The sequence below is a fragment of the Gadus chalcogrammus genome, chromosome 3 (genome assembly GCF_026213295.1).
Source record: "Gadus chalcogrammus isolate NIFS_2021 chromosome 3, NIFS_Gcha_1.0, whole genome shotgun sequence".
Classification (NCBI taxonomy): domain Eukaryota; kingdom Metazoa; phylum Chordata; class Actinopteri; order Gadiformes; family Gadidae; genus Gadus; species Gadus chalcogrammus.
This window is the reverse complement of record NC_079414.1, coordinates 10,268,210-10,289,358: the sequence shown is the minus strand read 5'-3', so window position 1 is coordinate 10,289,358 and position 21,149 is coordinate 10,268,210. Positions and strand designations below refer to the sequence as shown.

The 21,149-nt window shown below is 43.9% G+C and overlaps 2 protein-coding genes across 3 annotated transcripts; both read right to left on the bottom strand.

The window, feature by feature from the left end:
- Positions 1 to 8,811: 8,811 nt before the first annotated feature.
- cnga1a (cyclic nucleotide gated channel subunit alpha 1a) lies at positions 8,812 to 12,374 on the bottom strand. Its single transcript, XM_056585652.1, has 6 exons — positions 12,352 to 12,374; positions 11,906 to 12,106; positions 11,705 to 11,809; positions 10,909 to 11,015; positions 10,186 to 10,796; positions 8,812 to 10,063 (listed from the first exon to the last, which is right to left on the bottom strand). The coding sequence occupies exons 1-6, from the start codon at positions 12,372 to 12,374 to the stop codon at positions 9,155 to 9,157; spliced, it is 1,956 nt and encodes a 651-aa protein (XP_056441627.1). The 3' UTR covers positions 8,812 to 9,154.
- Positions 12,375 to 14,978: 2,604 nt separating this feature from the next.
- On the bottom strand, positions 14,979 to 19,249 carry enam (enamelin). Of its 2 annotated transcripts, none has more exons than XM_056585653.1 (7): positions 19,157 to 19,249; positions 18,849 to 18,908; positions 18,633 to 18,656; positions 18,407 to 18,472; positions 17,326 to 17,349; positions 17,043 to 17,108; positions 14,979 to 16,462 (listed from the first exon to the last, which is right to left on the bottom strand). In XM_056585653.1, exons 1-7 carry the CDS (start codon positions 19,211 to 19,213, stop codon positions 15,923 to 15,925), a joined length of 837 nt encoding a protein of 278 aa, XP_056441628.1. In that variant the 5' UTR covers positions 19,214 to 19,249; the 3' UTR covers positions 14,979 to 15,922. The 2 variants fall into 2 exon arrangements, with proteins under 2 accessions (XP_056441628.1, XP_056441629.1); XM_056585654.1 differs by having other exon boundaries at positions 18,407 to 18,469.
- Positions 19,250 to 21,149: the final 1,900 nt, after the last annotated feature.

The window sequence follows — 21,149 nt, the reverse complement described above, 5'->3', positions numbered from 1 at the left end:
GGAAGCGTATTACTGGTTAACATGCACACACGTGTGTGTGTGTGTGTGTGTGTGTGTGTGTGTGTGTGTGTGTGTGTGTGTGTGTGTGTGTGTGTGTGTGTGTGTGTGTGTGTGTGTGTGTGTGTGTGTGTGTGTGTGGTGTGTGTGTGTGTGTGTGCGTGTGTTTGTGTGTGTGTGTGTCTGTGTGTGTATGTGTGTGTGTTCCAATTGATCTACAAGAATGATGCTTTCAAACTTGTGTTAAAATATCAATAACATTAAAGTTGGTAAAAGACCAAATGATAGCCTGACTAGTCTTTCCTGGCCTCCCGCTCCCAGGGGAAGACCAACTGGGAGAGGTGAGGAAGGAGAGGACACGGGTACAGACCGACTTAGAAGTCTTTTGGTTTCCTCTCGTTGGTCTCCAGCGTTGTTTCCTGATGTAACTTGACGAGTTCCTGACGTGATGTGTTGTGTCCTAAATGGTGTTGGGACTGGGGGTCTTGGAGACTCAGGAGGGGTCTGAGGTGGACGCGTTAGAAGAGTTAGGGCTATCAGCCCTGAAACCAGTCCAAACCTCCGCTACACACATGGTGAGCTGGATACCAAGTACCGACTACCGATATGAGAACTTAATAATACCATTTCAGTTTAAAGAGCCATTGATCCCATTGTTTCATAGTATTTCGAACCGTAGGAGATACTAACAAATGCCGCTTTTCCACTGCATGGTACCAGCTCGACACGACTCGACTCGACTGGACTCAGCTCGCATTTTTTGCGTTTCCACCGCGAAAACATGGTATCTGGTACCTGAAGTGGCTGCTTTTTCTAGTACCGCCTCGCTCTAGGTTCCAAGCGGCTGAGCCGATGCTAAAAGGTGACGTCGGCAGACGGCCGGCCACTGATTGGCCAGAGAGTGTGACGAAGTCACGAGAGCGACATGGCAACCATGCTGGTAACAGCCATAGCAGCGCCGCAGCCAACATATTCCACTTCTTCAACTTCTTCAACATGCCAGCTAATAATAGTAATGTTATCGATGTCCTCCATTGTTGTTATGTGGGTTCTGTCCATGTGTGGGTTGCATAGGTGTTGTTTGCGTCGCGTACAAAAATACGTCACAGCCCTTTCGCGCAGCCGACCCCGCCCACGTCCAGGAGGTACTATTTGCGGTGGAAAACGACCAGTGCTGCTACCGTGTCGAGTCGTGTCGAGTCGAGTCGAGTCGAGTCGAGCTACATGTGCGGTGGAAAAGCGGCAAAGGGGGGCATGTTTTTTGCCATGGTTACGGACGACAGCATCTTTGTGATACTTTTATACGTGTATGAGTGTTGTAAACAGATACTGGATGACTGCGGGTTGTCATACATCTGGATAACACAAAAGTACCACAACATTAACTGGCTGAAAAAAATTGTTGAGCAGAGGTTAAAAGATCAATTCATCCAGAGGTGGCAGAGCGAGCTTACAAGCATGACTTCCTGTGACACGTACATAGAATTTAAACAAGAGTTTAAATTAGAAAAATACCTGATGTATGAAAACCAAAAGTCCAGACAGGCTATCTGCAATTTTAGAACGAATAACACCAGAATACCTAAAGTCACTGGAAGATACAAAGGGCTGGAAAGAAGCGAAAGAATGTGCAACATCTGCGATTCCAATTGTGTTGGCGACGAATATCATGTGCTTTTTGAGTGTAAAAATGTAAACGTAATGTATTATAGAAAAAAATACCTGCCAAAATATTATGTCTATTCTCCATCTAAGATCAAACTGATTTTGCTTTTGAGGTCAAATAACCCAGGGGTTATTGCTATAACAGGTGCCTTTCTGAGAAATGTCCTGCCATTGTTTAAGTAATGTTTTTGTTTTTTCCCTTGCCGTGCACCATTGTTTTGGTCTGTAATGATTTAAGTTGAATTTTGTGGTCCATGCCATGTGCTATGGCCGTGAGCCGTAATAAATAAATTAAATGAAATGTAAATTAAATGCGCCACACGCTGCAGCAATATGCTATAGGTGTCCGGGAAGCCCAACCCTTGGACCAAGAAAATAAATCGCTGCTCAGACGGAGCATCACCATCCACTACACAATAGACGTATTTTAAATGAGTCTGGGAAGCCTAACTTGACAAGGGTATTGCAGTTTTTCTCAGTCGCTTTGGTACATTTCTCAGATCAGAATTGAAATTTGCAAAGCAGTAAGTGCATTTCTCAAAACAATGCGTTCAAATAGCAAAACACCATGGATTACCTGCAAAAGCCAGTCTCTTGCTCAAAATCCTTAGTTCATCTCTCAAAAGTAAATATCTGTTTCAATGAACATGTCAGTGCCATCAGAATGACAAGTCCTTGGGTCATTGTCTACGGATAAGACAGTCAAATTGCTTAGTCATGTTGTCAATATAACAGTGTACTCTGGAGGGATGTTCTGATGTAAACTATGGCAAAATTTTTGAAGACAATTATTGTAAATTGTAAGTTACACCTTAGTGTATGTGGGAGATTGATTGCAGGAGAGCTTTGACTGTTTGTACTGTAATTTTTTGACAGGCCATGTCATTGCTAGAAATGTGTACATAGGAAAATCTCCTTAGGGTAAACTGTACATGCATTGCTGTAGGAATTACAGTGCAGTCATCCTACAACTCCTGAAGGATGCAGTTCCTGTCTGTTGGCCCACACATTCTCAGACAATGTAACATTGTGTTGTGCTCCAGCTATATATATACTTGACAGTTCATGGTTCAGGAGATGCACCTTTGAGCTACTCCAGTACTGGTTGATCGTTGGTTGATCTAACACTTCACACATTTCCCTTCTTTAGAGAAAGTCAAGATTCACCTGGTAGCAATTGACCAATTCAGGACATATTTATAAAAAAAGAACAAAAAAAAAAGAGTCTAATGGCAGTGTATAGAAATGTTTAGAAAATATGCTTGACATATTATGACAACTTGTTCAATCATTTTGCATGTAAAGACTTATGCAATGAACTAATACCTAAATGTTGTGGAGGTGAGACTATTCCATAGAGACCATTACAATACATTTTGATCAACATGAGATAAGCAATTGATGATGTAGGAAAGAGCAGAGAATTGTACATAATCATGTGCATGGATGTACCAAAGCATTTGCAACGTGTTCAAGTAAATGAGAAACTGTTTTTTTCATGTGCACAAGTGACACACTGATGTGAGAATTTCAATTCTGATCTGAGAAATTAACCAAAGCAACTGAGAAAAACTGTAAGTAAATCGATGTTCAGCTTCACCATCCATTACCGTAGCGTTACACAATAAGTTTCAGAAAAGCTCAACTTTCTCTTGGACGCCGCAATCAACCGCTGCCCAGACAGAGCTCTACACAGCCACACAGACAGCGCCAACTGTGCCCTTTTTTCTCTAAATTGAACAGTGATGAAATGGCATCGATTTCTATGTTGACGGTCATATAGGACATATAGGACATACCACGTTTGAAAAAAAAAGGTTTGGGGTTTACTGGCTCTTCAACATTACATCACTGTGAGTAAAGTTTTATCGGGTGGTTGTACCTGAGAAGTTTTACGAGTATGAATACATGAGCACAGTATCAGGCCCTGATACTAGCATCAGTATTGATGCATCCCTAATCTTCAGCGTAGTTTCAAATTTGAACTTGACGAGTTCCTGACGCTGTGTGTTCTGTTCTAGATGTTGAGGAGACCGGGGGTCTTGGAGGTGTACGATTAAGCAGAGTACGGGCTATCAGCCCTGAACCAAGGCCAAACCTCAGCTAAACACATGATGAGCTGGATATCGAGTAACAATACAGATACAGAGTACCGATATGAGGACTTAATGATACCATTTCAGTTTAAAGAGTCAGTGAACCCACTTTGTGATACTTTTATAAATGTACTAGCATTGTAAATTAAATGCGCCATACACCGTAGCGATATACTATAGGTGTCCGGGCAGCCCAACCCTCGGACCCAGAAAATGTATCGCTGCACAGACGGAGCTTCACCATTCACACACACACACCATAGCAATATATTATGTATGTCCGGCAATCCTAACCTTCGGACGGGAGTATTAAATAAATCTATACTCAGACGGAGCTTCAACATCCACTACACCGTAGCGTTATACAATTGGTTTCCGAAAAACGTACCACTCCACACTTCCACACAAACCTGTGTGTGTGTGTGTGTGTGTGTGTCTATGTGTGTGTGTTTGTGTGTGTTGGTTTGCATTTATCTATTGAGTTTTATATGGCAGCATAATCACGAAACATTAATTGTCACTGAATTATAACACATAAAAGCAACAAACACATAAAAGCCATAATGCTCATCATTAAATACAGTTGTGTCATTAATATCTGAAAGGACACAAACACCAAGCCTGGGGACAATGCCTTGAGGACTTCGAAGGCCAGGCTATATCCGAGATCGACATCCAAAAAGGACCTGACACACGTTGTCATGACCACCAGAAAGGTTTGGACGAAGGGCATCCCAAGTAAGTATGTCTTATCTGAAGACATATTCTAGGGCAGAAGGTTCATCTAAGCAGACCTTTGACACCCGAGGAAAGACAACGATGACCTGGAGAAACCACACAGCAAACTCATCAAAAATGAATCTTCTGGCATAAGAAACTTATAACTAAATTGGAGAGGGCGGCTTTAGGGTGAGTTACTGTGAGATAAATGCTCATAGTGAGTTACGAAGAGAAGATATGACGCTTCAATGTGTACAAAGAAGGTTTTTTTTTCGCCTTGTTCTAGTTGCATTTCCAGAGTGGACTCCCTGTTCCATTAGGCGGACCCCCTCCACTCAGCCATCCCCGCAGATCACATACAAAGCAAAAAACACACAAATAAAATACAAAAAAATACAAAGTAACACAAAGAAATACAAAAAAATATCAAGAAATGCAAAAAAGAATACAGAATGCAAAAAAAGAAAACAGAATCGAATGTACTGTTCGATTCAGTGTACAGTTAAAAAATATATAAAGGAACGCAAACAAATTCAAGGAAATAGAAAACAAATACAAAAGCCTTCAGTAAATACAAAGAAACACATCGCAAAAACGCTCCGATCTTCTGCACTTCAATCCTGAAAGAGGATCAACCGGTAGCCACCGCCCTGCCGGATGTAGAAGAGGTCGAGGTGAAATGTTTTAATGGACTTGTGAAACATGGCACCTCTGAACTCATTAACAGAACCTGAGGTGGCCATCGTGACCGTTGCCCCCCAGAAACACAGGAACAGAGAAAAAACACGAAAGAAGAAGATAAAAGAAGAGCTATTCTTTGATTTCTCGGACATGACCGACGAAGACGGGGAGGACATGACAGAAGAAAAAGGGGTTGAACCGTAATTTTGCAAAGGAAAAGAGCCTCAGGCGGAGATTCGCTTATTAGCTCAATGAGAAAGTGAAGGAGCTTAACGAACAGAAGATCGCCAGGACCTACCTGAAGCAGGACAGGGAGGCGCGCCTGATCTACAGTTGTGGGTCCTTTGTAATAACCTTGGCTTTTTGTGAAATCCAGCACATTCCATCAAGCCACCCAGGATGTTGTGGTGGGGCACATGCTCATGCTTTGCTATACATCGTCTTAGGTGTACATGTTGTTCCGCTGACACTTATGCACATAGGGTGGTTAGTTCAACACAAAGACGACAAAAGCCTGCTCTGGGAGGAGAAGAAGAGGGTGAGAATAGTCGATTCCATAAGGAAGTACTGGGCTGAGCACCAGGAGAAGAAGGAGGCTCTGAGGGCTAAGGAGGAGCTGCGCTACCAGCAATGGGCTGCTAAAGTGGGCCTCATCTGATATGAGAAGATATGAGGCTTCAGTGTGAACAAAGAATTGTTTTTTTCCCTCTTGTTTCAGTTGCATTTCCAGACTGGTCTCCCTGTTCAATTAAGCTTAGCCAACCCCCTCCACTCGGCAATCCCTGATGATCACATGTACAGCAAAAAAAAAAAAAAAGAATACAAAGTAATACAAAGAAATACCAGAGTGCAAAAAGAAGGAAATAGAAGCAACTATATGGCACCCACATACAGAAAAAAATCTATATAAAAAGAAAAAAAAATACAAAAGCTTCCAGTGAATACAGAGAAATACAATGAGAAGAAAACAAGCAAATATACAGCCAGGGCTGGGAAAATCCCTGGTTCAACAAGCCAGTCTGGATCCAGATGAGCAGCCTTGAGACGACTCACCAAGACTAACCCCCCGACCTACCTCTGATGTCTCAGAGGAATGTCTTGTTTCCTTGACGAGGAATGTGCCTTCCCAGGATTCCTCAACAGACCCTTGTAGGCGTCTCGTCGGACACACGTTCTTCACCATGCGTAGCTTCTCTGGAACACGGGATTACTCCGGATCACAAGACTTCACAAGGGATTACTCCGGATCACAAGACAGCTGTTAAACACAAGTTAACAGCTGTCGTCCATCAGGACGGCCCAAAAGGAAGCCTTCATGGAGCGATGAAAACGTTCAGCAAGGCTTTTCAACTGAGGACGATGGAGGAGTGAAACCCCAGCTTCGTTGCAATTTACCTGGGCTGTCACAAAGTATGCACGTCTACATCTGATGGGCCCCAACTTAGTCCACTTTAATGTGTCATTGAGAGCGTCTCTGCAAACCTGCCAGGAAATGATGTACCGTTTGCTTGGCCATTGGAGACATCACACTGGAAAAATCCAACGTCTGTGCTGTAATCCTGAGTCTGAAAGGCAATGGTAAAAACTCAAAGACCAAAAGGAGTTATAACTGCCGTCCTGGCAACGTCCTCCGGCTGGACAGACACCTGGTGGTGGCTCCTCAGGCTGGACAGACACCTGGTGGTGGCTCCTCGGGCTGGACAGACACCTGGTGGTGGCTCCTCGGGCTGGACAGACACCTGGTGGTGGCTCCTCGGGCTGGACAGACACCTGGTGGTAGCTCCGGGACAGGTCCTCCTTCAAAGATATAACCTTTACAACTGACCAGGCTGAAAAGCCATATTCCTGCAGCAGCAGACAGTCAGAATGGGGCCTGAACAGCATGGCTATATGGACCAATCTTTTTATGACCACGGTCTCCCCATCTTCTCAGGCGTCTGCCACAGGAAAACAGGCCAAGCACAAGAGCATCTCAAGCTAGAAGAACCAAGGTCACAGACTTTTATACTGTGTATTGTGCTGCATCCGGCTGCACTGAGGACAATAGAATCAAATAAAAATATATTTGAGAAAACTTGTCATCTTGTGTTTGTTTTTAGATTTATACATCTTACACTTAATGGCAGTCACACTCTCTTTGACACACTCACAACAGCAGGAAGGAATATGCTTCACACACACACACGCACACACACACACACACACACACACACACACACACACACACACACACACACACACACACACACACACACACACACACACACACACACACACACAGATTCAACACATACACGCGCATATACACAACACGCACATATATTATTAAGCGAGACAATACGCAGTTGAGTCAACTCAATACTTAATAATTTAATAACACAGTGATGAATTTCCTGTTGCATTAATCTCTGCAATCAATACTGGTATTCAACACCTGCTCTTCCTGTGAGCCGACTGACTTTTTCTGGGTTATCACCTCCAAATAAGGAAACTGCTGGGCAGGGCAGTTGAAATGTTTTGTTTGCTTTTCTTTTGTAAAGATTTGTATTCATCAAATTGTTGTGTCTGGCCTGTCCTCCCATCGCATCTCTGGACAAATGGAGACATCATTTTGGGTCTTAATAGGCTGGTCATGATGACAACAGCTACAGTTTAATAGATCTGCTTATGTGGTTGGATTTGGGCTGGACGCCACCTTAGAACTTTTACTTTAAAGTTTGTTTTTAAAGGGAGCTCATGAAGTTCAAAGTTCAAAGTTCTTTCCGTGTCCAGGGAAATAAGTTAACCCTACTAATGTGTGTGACATCCCTAGACGGACCCAGGCTTCATTTCGGCCTCCAATAGAAAGAACCAAATTACACATGAAGTTCAGGAGGCCAAACAGTAATTTTATGAAGGGAAACTGTTCATTTGAAGCCACTAGACTAGCCAGCCACTACTGTTTTTACAGCAGGTGGCACAATAGGAATAGTGTTAACAACAGACAGAATAAGATACTGTAAGTGATGGATTTCATGATTATTTTCCTTGATTCAGTTTGTGTCGGTCAGTTCGCCAAGAAGAACCGTTCAGAATCATTTGTTTGTTTGTTTGTTCAATCGCGTTTCCGGTAGCAATCAAATCATGGAATGCACGGTTCTCAGCTGAGTCAGTCAGACTCAGCTCCTCCCTCGTTCTTATTCTCAAACGATTGTGGAAGTCGGTCATCAATCAACACAACATTACAACTTTAACCAAACGCTGGGGTGGGGGGCCGTAGTTGATTATTGGATGTTTAACATATCAGCAAGATAATAGACTTGATTTAACAATGATGGTGGGGGTCCCGGGCCGGGTGGATAACGAACCATGAAAGAACGAGACAGATTGACGAGACATTCAAATATTTGATTAATCTGGCGTGACACAGAAAATACAAAGACAGCATGCATTTACCATTTCACTGATATTGAATCGTATTAGTCGCTCAATAAGCCTCTTCCTTCTTCACCTCTCACAGTCAGTGAACGAACAGTGAGTCACCAAGTAAGTGACTAGTGGTTCTGGGAGGAGAGAAGAATCAGTTTGGTTTGTTCTAGTTAAAGATTTGTTCATTCAAACTGATTCGGTCGCGAACGACTATATCAGTAATCTAGAAGGGACATTGGTAAAACACTGTTTCTAAAATATGGAAGTCACAACAAAAACATGTAAATTAAAAGTACAGTACTACAATTATGAAACAATCATAATCCTATTTTACCATTTTTTTTATTTATAGGCATTTTCTTTGGCTCCCCGCAAATTTTGATTTGGATTATATTCATTTGGTCAAAAGCAAGTTAGAAATAGATGACGAAAGACAACAAAAAATTCTTCAATAATGTGGCTGTCACTAATAACCAGATCAGATCTTCATATGGATGATCCATGGGTTGACTCGCTTCCTGTAAACCAATGGCTTCTTTTTTCGACTTCATTAGTAGCCTCTTTCATTATTTACATCTACGTCTTGTTCATTCACCATCCTTATCCTCATCTTTCTTCACATCCTCCTTGGTGTCTGCGTCCTGGTCATCACCTTCTTTCATCTCTTCCTCTTCCACCTTTTCTTCTTTCTTCTCCTCTCCTGCCACCGTTTCTCCCGCGGTCACCTCCTGTTCTCCATCCTCCTCGTCCATCACCTCTTCTCCTGACAGGATCTCCAACTCCCGGATTTGCTGTTTCAAAGCCACATCTGCGCTCTTGTGTTTGACAAGGACCTTCTTCAACTTGATCTGCATCAAATCCATGATGCTGTACAGGCGGTTGACCTTCTCCTCCAGTTCCTTTACCTCCGGTTTGATGTTTGCCGGGTCCAGGTCTATGAGATTGTCCTTCATCAGGATCAGCTTGCCCTTCTCCTCCAGCATTCCCTTGGCATCGGGGTACTCTGTGAGGGACTCCATCAGGTCATCCTTGGACAGGCAGAAGAGGTCAGAGTACCCGATGCTCCGGATGTTGGCCGTGCGTCGGTTACCCGCCTTGCTGCCTTTGATGTTGAGGATGCTGATCTCGCCAAAGTAACTGCCGCTGCCTAGGACACAGAACTGTTTCACCCCATCATCGGCCACCACGGCGAGCTGGCCGTCCTTGATGATGTACATCTCGCGGCCGATGTCGCCTTTCTTGCAGATGTAGTCATTCGGGCTGAACACCTGTGGTCGGAGTTTCAGCACAAGCTCGATCAGCAGACCTGCCTCGCAGTCCGCAAAGATACGGACCTTCTTCAGGGTGTCCATATGGACTTGGATGGCGAGCTCAGCTTTCAGTTTGTCCGGGAGATACCTCAGCACCTCCCTTTCGTCCTGGGCCTTGCCGTTGTTCCAAAGGTAATCAAACCATTTAATAACCCGGTCTTCCAGATCCTTGCTGACTTTTCGCACCTGTGGAGGGTCAGACACCAACACATTCCAATGAGAACAAACAAATAGCAACATCAAAACATATCAATGATAGACTTGAGGATAAGAACACCATAAGTAAATGTTAGTTATTTCATACTAACCTGCATGTACTGCTTTATGTTGTCAATGCGGGACTGAAACTGGGCCTGGGCGGCGTTCATGTTGGAGATCATGGTGGCGATGTTACCCACAATGGTGGCAAAAATCAGGACGCCAACGAGGAAGTCCACCACGTGAAAGAAGAACTCAGAGTCCAGAGCTGGAGGTGGGGTCTCTCCGATGGTGGTTAGTGTCAGAGTGGACCAGTACAGGCTGAAGGAATACTTCCTCATGCCCTGTCCAAAGGCAGGCTGCTCAGGGTCATCCAAGGCCGGGTAGACCCAGTCGTCTGCACCAAAGCCAATGTACTTGGAGAAGGAGAAGAAAAAACACGCGTTCCAGTGGATGATGATGACGATGTACAAGATGAGGTTGCCAATGCGGAAGATGTTGGGGTAGTTTGTCTTGGTCTCTGTCTTTGTAAAGAACTCCATCATGCGGCTGATCCTCAGCAGCTTGTTGAGCCGGATCTCAGGGTAGTCCAGGCCGAAGTACAGGTACATGACGTCCGTGGGCAGCATGGAGACCACGTCCAGACGGAACTGAAAGCTAGTGGTGTAGTGTTCCATCAATAGCTTCTTATCTTTTATCATCAGTCCCTGCTCCAGGTAACCTGCATGGAAGACGTAAATATGAGAAGGTCTTATGGTCCAATTCCCGACGCTAAACAGCTGATGAACCTCCCAATTGAAAAAACATATTGCCTGAAGTCATTTGCCTTTTACCTGTTCTGGTTCTGAAGGCCATATCCAAAAGGTAGATGAAGTCTGAGGTGTAATCCAAAACAACCCAATATTTGAAGAAGTTATGTTGCAGCTCCTCAAAAGAGGCCCTGGAAAAAATTAAAGCATAATTAATATGAATTTAAATTGCCATTTCATTACACTTCTAGAACATATTAAGCCATTAAAAATAAGAACATCAATATTCCTCAAAGGTCAAAAACGTAACAACAACATAATTATAAATATGTGAACAAAACTTTTGCAAATATGACCTATGAGAGATAGCGAAACCAAGATTAGTCCTTTCCCCTGGGTAAATGGACTATGCAGAGAGCTGGCAACATAATGTTAATGAGTGCTTGTTCCTGCTGACATACTGATTTTAATCTACAAATTAAAACACGAAAAACCATGTTCTTGTATTGTATTGAAAAACAATACAAGAACATTGTATAATCCTGAACATGGGCGTAGATCCCAGGGGAGACGGAGGGGATAAGTCCCCTCTAACTTCTGAAAAACATGAAGTTGTTCCCCCAAATTCTTTCAAAATAATTACATATTTTTATACTTTTAATAGAAGCTTACTCCACGTTTGAAAAAATTCTAACATAAGCCCAACCCATTGGAAAGGTTTGTTTATAACCACACTATGTATCCTGCACAGTGGTCTGAACCGTTCATTTGATATACTTTGGGGATATTATTGATGTCTAGAAAGTTAAGCGACAGCCAGCAGGTAACCCAGTTTCTCTTCTGTACTCCCAGGACTAGACACATCTGTAAAGCTCATCACCTGGCTATGATAGTGGTCCAGTTGTACATGACGGGCAGAGTGATGATGAACAGCCAGTTATAGTAAAGAGCACCAGCCGGGTTTATTACGAAGAGCTCTTTGGGCCTGGGAAAACACAAACACAACAGGCCTTAACTCTGATGGGGAAAACAATATCTTGTTCACTACAGATAAATTCATAATAGTGAATAATTCACCCACTTATTATTTTCTTTCTCCTTCTTCTCTTTTTCTTTTTTCTCTTGTTCCTCTTTTTCTTTGGCCTCCTTGTCCTCTTTTTCTTTTTTCTCTAGCTCCTCTTTTTCCTTTGCCTCCTTCTCCTCTTTTTCTTTGTTCTCCGTTTCCTCCTTCTCCTTAGCCTCCTCTTCTGTTTCTTTGCTCTCCACTTCCTCCTTCTCTTTCCTAGAAGAAAAAGACACAAACACATATGTCTTTTCTGAGCACCAACGCCTTTACTGCGCTCTACTGATGTAGATGTTGGGGCCATTAACAGTAATTAAAACTTAATTAACTCTTTCTACTCTTTCTGTAGCTTCTTTTCTTCCCTGTTGGAAAAATAACACCATACATATAATTATATTTAGTACACAAGCTGAAATGCCATTAAAAACACATCAAAGGGAGGCTGTATGGGCTGTTTTCCTCACTCTTCATTGTTGTTGTTGTTCATGTTCTGCAGAGGGTGAGAAGATCCACCAGGTTCCACTCTAGAAGACAACAAACATGTGTTGGTTGTATCATTTGCTATTGTCTTATTGCTTTGCTGTTCCTAAGCATAAAACTGAATGTACTGTAGCTTTAGGAAGGGTTAGGGTTATAGATGGTAAATGGATGGTAAATGGACTGCATTTGTATAGCGTTTTTGGTAACCAGTGGCCAACCAAAGCGCTTTACAATGTTGCCTAACATCACCCATTCATGCACACATTCATACACTGACGGCGGCATCAGCCATGCAATGCGTCAACCAGCTCGCGGGAGCAGTTAGGGTTAGGTGCCTTGCTCAGGGACACCTCGACACTCGGGAGCCGGGGATCAAAATAGCAACCTTGCGGCTACCAGCCAACCCGCTCCACCTCCTGAGCTACTGCCGCCCCTATAACTATACGGCTTCGGGTTAGGGTTATTAGGGTTGGACCAAATGTGGGATAGGGTTAAGGTAATATGGGGTTATGGGGTTGAGTTTTTTTTTTTTTTGGGGTTATCGGGTTAGGTATTGGGTTATAGAGGTTAAGTGTTTTAGGTCTAGGATTATAGGGTTGAGTTTAAAGGTTAGGGAATAGTGTTAGGGTTTAGAGTTGGGGTTCGTTTAGGGTAAGGGATGTAGGGTTGGGGAATAGGGTTACATTGGGTTAGGGTTGGGGTTTAAAGTTATCGGGTTATATGGTAAAGGAGCAGTGTAACATAGGGTTAAGATTATAATGTTCTTGGGTTAGGGCGTAGGATTACATAGGTTTGGCTTGTAAAGTTGGGGTTTACTGTTAAAGGGCTTTTATGGTTAAGGAATAGGGTTACTTAGAATTATATTTAGGGTTATAATGTTACAGGGTTAGGGTATAGGGCTATTGGTTGAGTTTTAGAGTTAGGGTCATAGCATTAGGGTTTTTGTTATAGGGTTTGTGCTAGGATTATAGGGTTGCATACATATCCTCTTCACTTTGCTGGTCCATCTCAACATTGGTGGTGTCCGCTGACTCCCAGAGCCGGACGGAGCCACGTGCAGTGGTCATGCCCAGAGGAGGTGTCTAGTTTAGCCTGTAAGATGTCAATGATAGACTCGTTGTGCATGGAGATTATGGGAACATCCCTAACATTATCTGGAATTGTTAGGTTTCAAATTAAGATTGAGTCGAGTCTGGTATGGGTTATGAAAGTTGATATGAAACAGATTTAGTCTGTGACAAATGATGCATACTTTTTGTTATAATGACATTAGACCAAACAGGTACATGGTATTTGAAAAGGCATCCATTTTATATTACATGGATAGCCATTCTACATCTCACATTTTCTAAACTTTGGATTTGCAAAAAGTTTTAGAAAACCTCCTTATTAACTCCAGCCTGGCTAATCTCAGAGATGTAAGCCCTACATCACCCTTGATTATGTATTACATCTTCAATGCTCCATCTGTTTTACTGTGGTCATAATTCATGTTCTCTGCATCTGCAATCTGCATATTAAATCCCCATAAGCTGCATCCGACTGTGTATAGTAGGCTATAACACTTAAAAATAATATATATATATCCAACTTACCTTTCCCACCAAGCTAATCTAGAGCGATGAGTCCATGTTTTGTTTGATCTTTGGAGCACAGAAAGGTTGAATTGATCATAATATGAATGTATTGGTGAGCAGCCGCACAATTAAACGCAGCGTAGAGTCCCAGGAAGGAGACTAAGTTGTGAGTGACCCTGAGGAGGATCGAGGGGGATTAGAGAAGGATGAAAGTGGATGAGGCCACCATTCATCCACACTCCTTTCTTTCACACACTTTCACAGTGAACACGAGTAATCATCATATATCACAACTACAGACAACTATCAGACACTTCACAATCAATAAGAAACCGCAAAAAAAGTGAATAGCTATGTTTTTTTTACTTCAGGGAGAAAATTGCACTCTCCTGGATTTACTTGTTATCCAGGAATGTAAAAGAAAAAAAAAAAGAACAAAACACGAAATATGGAACAGAGCTCTGATCCTTAATGTAAGGTGGTTTGTATTCCCCATAAGGGGGGGGGGGGGGGGGGGCATTATGTCCAATATATATTGGAGGGATTCTAAGCGCTTCAGTCCTCCCTGGCTGGTTAAGTGCTTACTCAGCACTCTAGCCTATCCCCTCTATATCCTATTAAAGCTGTAGCAAATCCACCGGGAGTGTACCGGTTCTGCTGCTAATGCTGTCCTACTGGAGCCACACGATCCCTTGTGCATTTATATGTGGTGATAAATGACTGTCCGAACCATCCCATCTGTAGATCTGAGCTTGAGTGTTACAATGGTAGCCTACATCTACTGCATGTTAGATGAAACTGCGATCCCATGGGAAGATCCTTTGGCTGCAGTGTTCTGTGGGTGATGGACAATTCGCATCCAAACAGCAGAGCCGACGACTAATAACGGAAATGCAATGTAGGCTATAGTATATATTTTATGATAGGTTAACTATAGGTTTGATATGGAAATATGATTGTTTAAGGATTGCTAAAAGATCAACTGTAGTAATCTGTTATTCGGTAACACTTTACAATAAGGGTAAAGAGGGTAACAATGAGTGATGTGAACTAAGGGCTTATTTACAGTTAATTTATGGTCTAGTAATCATTCAATATAATACAACAAATATATTAATTTGTGTGCTATTAGAAAAAGTATAAATCGATAACTGACTTAGTTAACAAGTAATGACTATGTTACGTATTTTAAGAATCTAAGCTTCCCTCACTTGTCCACTAGGAAGTAGGACCAAACATATAAGCTGCGTTACCCTCACATAGCCACAAGGGGAGCATGACGTTATTGAAGGCTGCTCCCACTTCACCTTTAATTAAGTTACCCACTTGACGTCCTGTACGGAGGACGTCGAGGGAACAGGCCAGAGATCAATAGGTAGACGGGCAGAGAGCCGCCCGGGCCTAAGCCATGGGGGGCTTGAAGTAGATCACGGTATTTTCCTCTCCACGTGTTAGATACAATTCCCTCCGTATAGCTTCAGTTACCATACCGAAACATGCAGACTTTATAATAAATGAACTGGGGATTGGACAACTTTCTTCGAGAATATGCAACAATTACTACACCATTATTCGTTAAGAAGTTAATTATCTTCTTGTTATTGTTAGATAATGCTTATAATCGCATTAACTAATTTAGATTGATAGTTCATTATTGTACCCTTATTGTAAATGGTTACCTTTTAATCAATTTGATCCGTTTTAAGTGTGATACAATAAACCTGATGAGTGGATGCATTCAACCACCACATAGGCCTATTTATTTTCACAGATCATCACAAACATCATCAAGTAAATGACATAAGAAAAATAACATCAGTCTGGGCTGACCATATGCGGCCTGTGATCTGTCCAATGATCCGGCAAAATGACAAAAAATCTGCCGCCGTCAGTGGGCTACTTATTAACATGACCTAGGCCTACTGAGACATAATACTCAGGTCAGTAGGAGAGAAACTGAGGTGACAAACTGGGGCGATTACGCTGTCCCAGCCTGGACCTCCACGGGACCCGCTAGTACCACCAGCTCTGGCACCGCTTCCACCGCTACCACGGCAGCCTCCACCGCTGCAGCCTCGACCACTGGAGCCTCGACCGCGGCAGCCTCCGCGGCGGGAACCTCCACCGCTGCAGCCTCCACCGCGGGAGCCTCCACCGCGGGAGCCTCCACAGCGGCCGCCTCCACCACGGGAGTGGCGTCGGCTGGGACTACCTCCGCAGCAGGGGCCTCCACTACGGCCGGGTCGACAGCGGCAGCTTCGGCAGCAGGCTCGGCAACAGCTTCAGTAGCCCCTTCGGCCGCGGGTTCGGCCGCAGGTTCTGCCTCGGCCGCGGGTTCTGCCTCGGCCGCGGGTTCTGCCTCGGCCGCGGGTTCTGCCTCGGCCGCAGGTTCCTCTTCGGCCGCAGGTTCCTCTTCGGCCGCCTCTGCCGCTTCCTCCTCCTCGGCTCCGTCCTCGCCAGCCTCCTCCGAGTTCAGCGGGGCGGCGGCGGCTGCTTTGGGGGCTGCGGCGGCTTTTTCCTGGAAACAAGAGGGAGGTTAACTTAAAGCTGCTGTAGGTAAGATAGAAAGGGTTTAAAAAAAGAGAAAGCGGTAGAGCGGGCGAGGGGAGAGAGAGAGAGAGAGAGAGAGAGAGAGAGAGAGAGAGAGAGAGAGAGAGAGAGAGAGAGAGAGAGAGAGAGAGAGAGAGAGAGAGAGAGAGAGAGAGAGAGGGGGAGGGAGGGGGGGAAAGGGAGAGGGAGAGGGAGAGAGAGAGAGAGAGAGAGAGAGAGAGAGAGAGAGAGAGAGAGAGAGAGAGAGAGAGAGAGAGAGAGAGAGGGGGAGGGAGGGAGAGAGAGAGAGAGAGAGAGAGAGAGAGAGAGAGAGAGAGAGAGAGAGCAAGAAAGAAAGGCAATTCATTAGTTAGTGCGTTTGAGATACCCAAAGTTCTTAAAAAGTTTGTCCCCAGAAATAAACCGTAAGCAATCTTGCTCACAGAGCATTTCACTCACTTATAGCTGATGGATGGATATGGCATTTCAAACATTACGCTCAAATGATAGCTCTTAAATCTGACCTACAACAATAAAAAACAAAGTGTTTTGTGTTGAGAACTGCTCACCTCCTCTTCCTCTGAGTCATCACTGACCGGAGGAGCGGGAAGGTCTGCAGCAGGTGCGTCACCCATCTGAATAAATAAAGGAAGGAGATGTCATGTTTTGATAAGTTGACATTCCTATGGGCCTTATTCACATAGGGGCAGCCATCTTTGTTCCAAATGCTACACCGGCGGGGCTTCTGAGGGATTGGCTGGTAGGGGAATAAGGCCTAGAAGCACAGCCTAAGCTGAGTCTAGACATCCAGTCTGAAGTCTAGCCTGGTGAAGTACCCTGTCGTGTTCGTACCATTTGCTCCTCCATCGGGGAACCCTGAGGAGTTGAATAAAAAACAAAAATTAGAGCGATCAATAGGCCTAGTTACTGATTCATTGCACGGCATCGTGTGTTTATGAGGGACTACATTAATTTTTTAGTTTATTTTAAGTGACACAGAGAGACAAACCCCTGCAGCTACTGCTCCCTTAACGAAACAGACAACAAATAATTTCCATATTCTTCCTTCACGTCGCATCAGGCGGAGAAACTCCTCCTGGACAGACAGATCAGCTCCATCGGTATCCTGAGCCTTTATCATGCTGCTCTAGTTTACACTGGCCAACCCATGTGTGAGATTAGTATGTGTTTGTGCAGGGGCGGCCCCAGCACATTTGGCGCTCTAGGCGAGCTTCACTCCTGGCGCCCCCCCCCCCCCCCCCCCCCTCCGCAAAAAAAAAAAAAAAAAAAATAGTTTGTTAATTCCCAACGAAAACTGAATTGCAACCTTGAAAAACTGTTTTGCCCTGTAACTGCATTTCTTTCACATAAACACAATTGATCGCAACGATGAACAAACATTAATTCAAGAATAAAATCCACGGAGGAAAAAATTGCGCCCCGGATGGCTTTTGCCTCTTAATTTTCTTGATTTCGTTCTTGATTCTCGATTCTTGAAAACACTCTAACCAAACGCCTTATAGTACTAGCATGTTCTGACGAAACCAAGGAGGTAGGTTCCCCTTCCGTTTTCGATTTTTGGCTCATTTTACCCTAATGTTAGATTTTTTTTTTTTAATGTCAAAATATTGGTTGGAGATATAGAAGGGGCGCAAAAATATGAGCCAGGAGGGAGAAAAAAAAAAAAAATTTTTTTTTTTTTTGGGCGCATTATTTTGCGCTCCCCCTCTAGATGGCGCTCTAGGCGGCCGCCTAACCCGCCTGTAGGGAAGGCCGCCCCTGTGTTTGTGTGTGTGTGTCAGTGTGTGTGTGTGTGTGTGTGTGTGTGTGTGTGTGTGTGTGTGTGTGTGTGTGTGTGTGTGTGTGTGTGTGTGTGTGTGTGTGTGTGTGTGTGTGTGTGTGTGTGTGTGATAAGTGCAACAGAGACACTAACCAGCTGCAGGGAGCTCCGGTACATCTCCATCCAATGCAGAGCAGCATTAGCATGTGCTGCCACCTGCTGGGAGAATTCCACATGAACCCACCGGACTATTTGGCAACAGGAACTCAATCACAGTGCGACACCATCCAGAGCCATTCAGAGCCCCCAGACAGAACGGGTTGTGAGTAGTTGAAACAAAATATAAAAAGGTGTCAAAAAATATAGAATGAAAATATACCTCATTGCTTCCACTTTCTGGGACCTGGGGAAAGGAGAAAGAGTTTAAGCCTCTGAATAGAAGAATTGGAAATTATTCTGAAACATTTAAAAGTACATTGATTGATTAATTAACTAAATATAAAAATAGTTGCATGACAGATTTTGAGTTTGATCCCTTCAAAAGAGTTTGAAGAGGTATCACAGTCTAACTTATAAAAAAATATTAAAGACTTACAGGAGCTGCGAGCGTTGCTCCCAGCATGCAGACCAAAAGCAGCAGCGGCCCCATTGTCTCCTGAGGAACAGAACGTTTGTGTGTTTGAAGGTGTGTGTGAAGGTGTGCAGGCGTGAGTGTGTGCGTTAGATTCGGTGAGAGGGAGAAAGTGAGGGAGAGAGTGAGCAAGTGAGGGAGAGAGAGTGTGAATGAGAGAAAGAGAGAAAAAGGAAAGAAATTGAAACTTGCCCTTTGCAAATTACTTCTCGAGCTCCACAAGCTAAACACACACATTAAACAATCTTTCAATCCAAAGTAACATGTCTCACCCTTTTCGTCTTGACAAGAACAGCTGAAAATGAATGCTTCAGGTAAAACACAGTCATCTACTTTGACTGCGAGATGGACTGATAGACCCTATATATACCCACACACAGCCAATCCACTTCAACCTTTGGGGCTTGAGAAATTTCCCAACACTCAGCCAAACATGTTCAATGGCACTTTTATGTTTAATTACACACTGCGCATATGGGCTAAATACACATACCCACTTAATTGCCCCAAAACACAAACTCATACCTATGGGGGAAGTATAAGCGACTATATTCCCAGTAATTATACTGGATAGTAGAGCCATGCAGAGGCTGTCAGTCTGTCTGTAGAGTATAGATCCAAAGATTAACCGGTTATACAATCATATGGCTGTCATTGTACCAAGGAGGAAGGGAGGGGATGGACAATGCTTCATAGCTGACACTTCGCATTGCTCTTTTTTTCCTCTCGACCACAACTTGTATTTGCTTGATGTCAGGACTTTCCTCCAATCCAGGTCTGTTCATGCTTACTTGCGCAACATTGAAAGTTCCCTGTCATGGCTTTGAATCGTTTTTTTGGTTTCCAAATCAGATAATGGATGTTACAGCCTGCACTGTTATTTTTAATTAAGCATTCATTAATTTCATCAATCATAGGGTCTTGGTTTTAAATAGATAAAATACGAGTCAAGCAAGCCAAGCCTTTTAATGTTCTATCCCAATATGCCATTGTTTCCTTGCATAAAAGTTCTAGAAAAAGAAAGTGGAAAGAAAACATTCTGCTCCCTCGCTGTTGCACAATATCTGTGTAACAGCGTATGTAAGTAGAAAGTGTGTATCAGCGTGTTAAGGCAGGGCTCCATGCATGGGGGTGGGTACAAATGTCCCCGGGGGAAGACAGCGAGACGGCCTCACTGAGGAGCAGGGCGGCCTCTGGGCGCCCATCTGGGGGCCCATCTGAAAGGGGATCAGAGGCTCGCTGAAAGGGCTCCGTCTCGTCCGTCTCGTCTGTGTCACGGCAGAGAGCGCAGCCATCACACATGAGTGTCTTGCGGGAGTTTATAACAGAGACTTGTGATGTAGGTGGCGAATGCCTGTCTTGTGCGATACATATCACAGTGCTTCGCGAGCCGGGATCCCAGACCTCCATCCGGATTCATCGCTTGGTCTGTAGTCTTTAAGCGTGGAGGGTAAGACCCATGCCCACAGGCGGCTATGAGGTCATTCTTCTCGAGATGTAAAATTAAATTTGAGACTAAATACATCTGTATACAAGTCAGCAGTTGCAAACCTTTTTGAGAAATCTGTCGGTGCGTTCGCTAAGAGCACAACCCCCCCCCCCCCCCCCCCTTCCCAACAAAAATGCCCCCCCCCCCCTCCCTTTGTCCAGGGCTGCGCACAGGTTGTCCTCAGCTGTGGGGTCAGTGGTGTGCTTCACCTGCTCCTCGGGGCCCAAACAACAGGGGCCTCATTCATCAGGCTGGTGAAAAGACACTCACCTCTAACAACGACCCCCCCTCGCTATTCTTTAAACCCTGGCTACTGCCCTGGTAAGACCCACTTTTTCTTGTGACCATAAGGATTTGGATTAATGCAGCACTACTAGAGTGGAACAGTGTCATCTGCAAAGAACATATACTATTCTTTATGTCCTGACTGACACCGCATATAGCAGGGAGTGACTAACATATGACTGACGCTAGACCTCTTGGGGAAACCATGACAACTCAATGGAAATGCATTCTAAACGCTGCCTCGGTGGGGACACGGAGCACAGAAATCAAAAGGATGCCTTGAGGAGACAGAACCCTGTAATCGAACAATGTAATGATGCAACACCAAACAATACCAAGAGAATAATAAGGAATGAATATTAATTAATGTGATTAATTCTATGCAGGGTACATTTTTGCCTATTAGTCAGGGAACAAGAGTCATTGAGAATCACAAAGGCATCCAGGCAGTTTCAAAATAATTTCAGGATTGCATCGAATGCATTTGCCAG

Excerpts from the sequence above, each read along its gene's own strand:
- cnga1a (XM_056585652.1), bottom strand. The coding sequence starts at position 12,374 with ATGAACAACAACAACAATGAAGA. Across the intron at positions 11,016-11,704 it reads TGGACCACTATCATAGCCAG|GGCCTCTTTTGAGGAGCTGC; the intron begins GTGATGAGCTTT and ends AATTTTTTCCAG. Across the intron at positions 10,797-10,908 it reads GGCCTTCAGAACCAGAACAG|GTTACCTGGAGCAGGGACTG; the intron begins GTAAAAGGCAAA and ends TCTTCCATGCAG.
- enam (XM_056585653.1), bottom strand. The coding sequence starts at position 19,213 with ATGACTGTGTTTTACCTGAAGCATTCATTTTCAGCTGTTCTTGTCAAG. Across the intron at positions 18,909-19,156 it reads TTCTTGTCAAGACGAAAAGG|GAGACAATGGGGCCGCTGCT; the intron begins GTGAGACATGTT and ends TCTGTTCCTCAG. Across the intron at positions 18,657-18,848 it reads GAGCAACGCTCGCAGCTCCT|GTCCCAGAAAGTGGAAGCAA; the intron begins GTAAGTCTTTAA and ends TCCTTTCCCCAG.